Consider the following 1,113-nt stretch of genomic DNA (forward strand, 5'->3'; position numbering starts at 1 on the left):
TAGAGTAAGGATACGACAGTCCGTGGCCCAGCAGCGAAGAGTATCCCCAGCCACCAAGGGAAGAATAGTGACCATATCCGTCGTACGCATTCAGGCCATAGGCTCCGGAGTTGTAGGAATACGGGAGAACCGATTGAACGGTCGGAAGGTACGATCCGTTGGATGCGGTGGCCAAAGCCAGGACGGCGAATGCGATAAAGGCCTAATCACAGAACGAAACAAAGTTGAGCGACGTTGTATAAAAACTTCTTGGAGTTAGAAACTCACCTTCATGTCTGTGAAATTTATTTCCACTTTAAAATTGTTGATGATTTGGTTAGTTGAATGGGTTAAGCTTCGACGCTGTTTTGACACTGATTCAACTTGACCATGTCATCGGCCTTTTATACCTGTAAAATTGAAACATAGTATCCTATCATGAATGAAAAAAACCTTGGTATATTTAAAACAATCATCGTTGTATCTGTTGGAAAACAGTCGAACGATATAAAATAATAAAACACATAGAAGTTGTGCACTGACCATGAAAGTCCCTGTGTAAGTCTTCTTCATAGAGTAGCAAGTCTTGCTATCTCGGAAGCACTTAAAAAACTAATCATGCGTTAAACGATGATTGGGTCACGGATTGACACACCAACGAGCCAAAATTCGCGAAAAGGAACATTCACTAAAAATGCCGAGGTTCGAAAAACGATTAAAACGGAAGCAGACAAAAAAAAACTGCCACAAACTTGCTACATGAGAAATGTGAAGTAAACACCGGAACAGTATAAATGTGCCATTATTTCGCAGACGTACCACAGTTCGATTCCAATAGCACCAGCGACATACAGCGTACAAAACAACCATGCAGGTAAATAAGAAACAGCAAAAATAGGTCTCCTTTCAAGAATAGTTCTTAATTTATGATATCTTGCTTTCCTCAGGGTGCTATCTTAATCGTCGTCTTGGCTTTGGCCACCGCATCCAACGGATCGTACCTTCCGGCCGTTCAATCGGTTCTCCCGTATTCCTACAACTCCGGAGCCTATGGCCTGAATGCGTACGACGGATATGGTCACTATTCTTCCCTTGGTGGCTTGGGATACTCTTCGCTGCTGGACCACGGACTGT

At 43.0% G+C, this 1,113-nt stretch overlaps 1 protein-coding gene across 1 annotated transcript; it reads left to right on the forward strand.

Annotated features, from left to right (window-relative positions):
• Nucleotides 1-750: 750 nt before the first annotated feature.
• Nucleotides 751-1,106, forward strand: LOC131214554 (uncharacterized; the record flags this gene model as incomplete). The annotated part of the gene is made up of 2 exons (XM_058208906.1): nt 751-853; nt 927-1,106. Coding segments are annotated over exons 1-2 (186 nt in total), but the record flags the coding sequence as incomplete, so codon positions are not given.
• Between the last annotated feature and the right edge of the window lie 7 nt (nt 1,107-1,113).

Source organism: Anopheles bellator, unplaced genomic scaffold (assembly GCF_943735745.2).
Source record: "Anopheles bellator unplaced genomic scaffold, idAnoBellAS_SP24_06.2 scaffold01321_ctg1, whole genome shotgun sequence".
In the NCBI taxonomy this organism is placed as follows: domain Eukaryota; kingdom Metazoa; phylum Arthropoda; class Insecta; order Diptera; family Culicidae; genus Anopheles; species Anopheles bellator.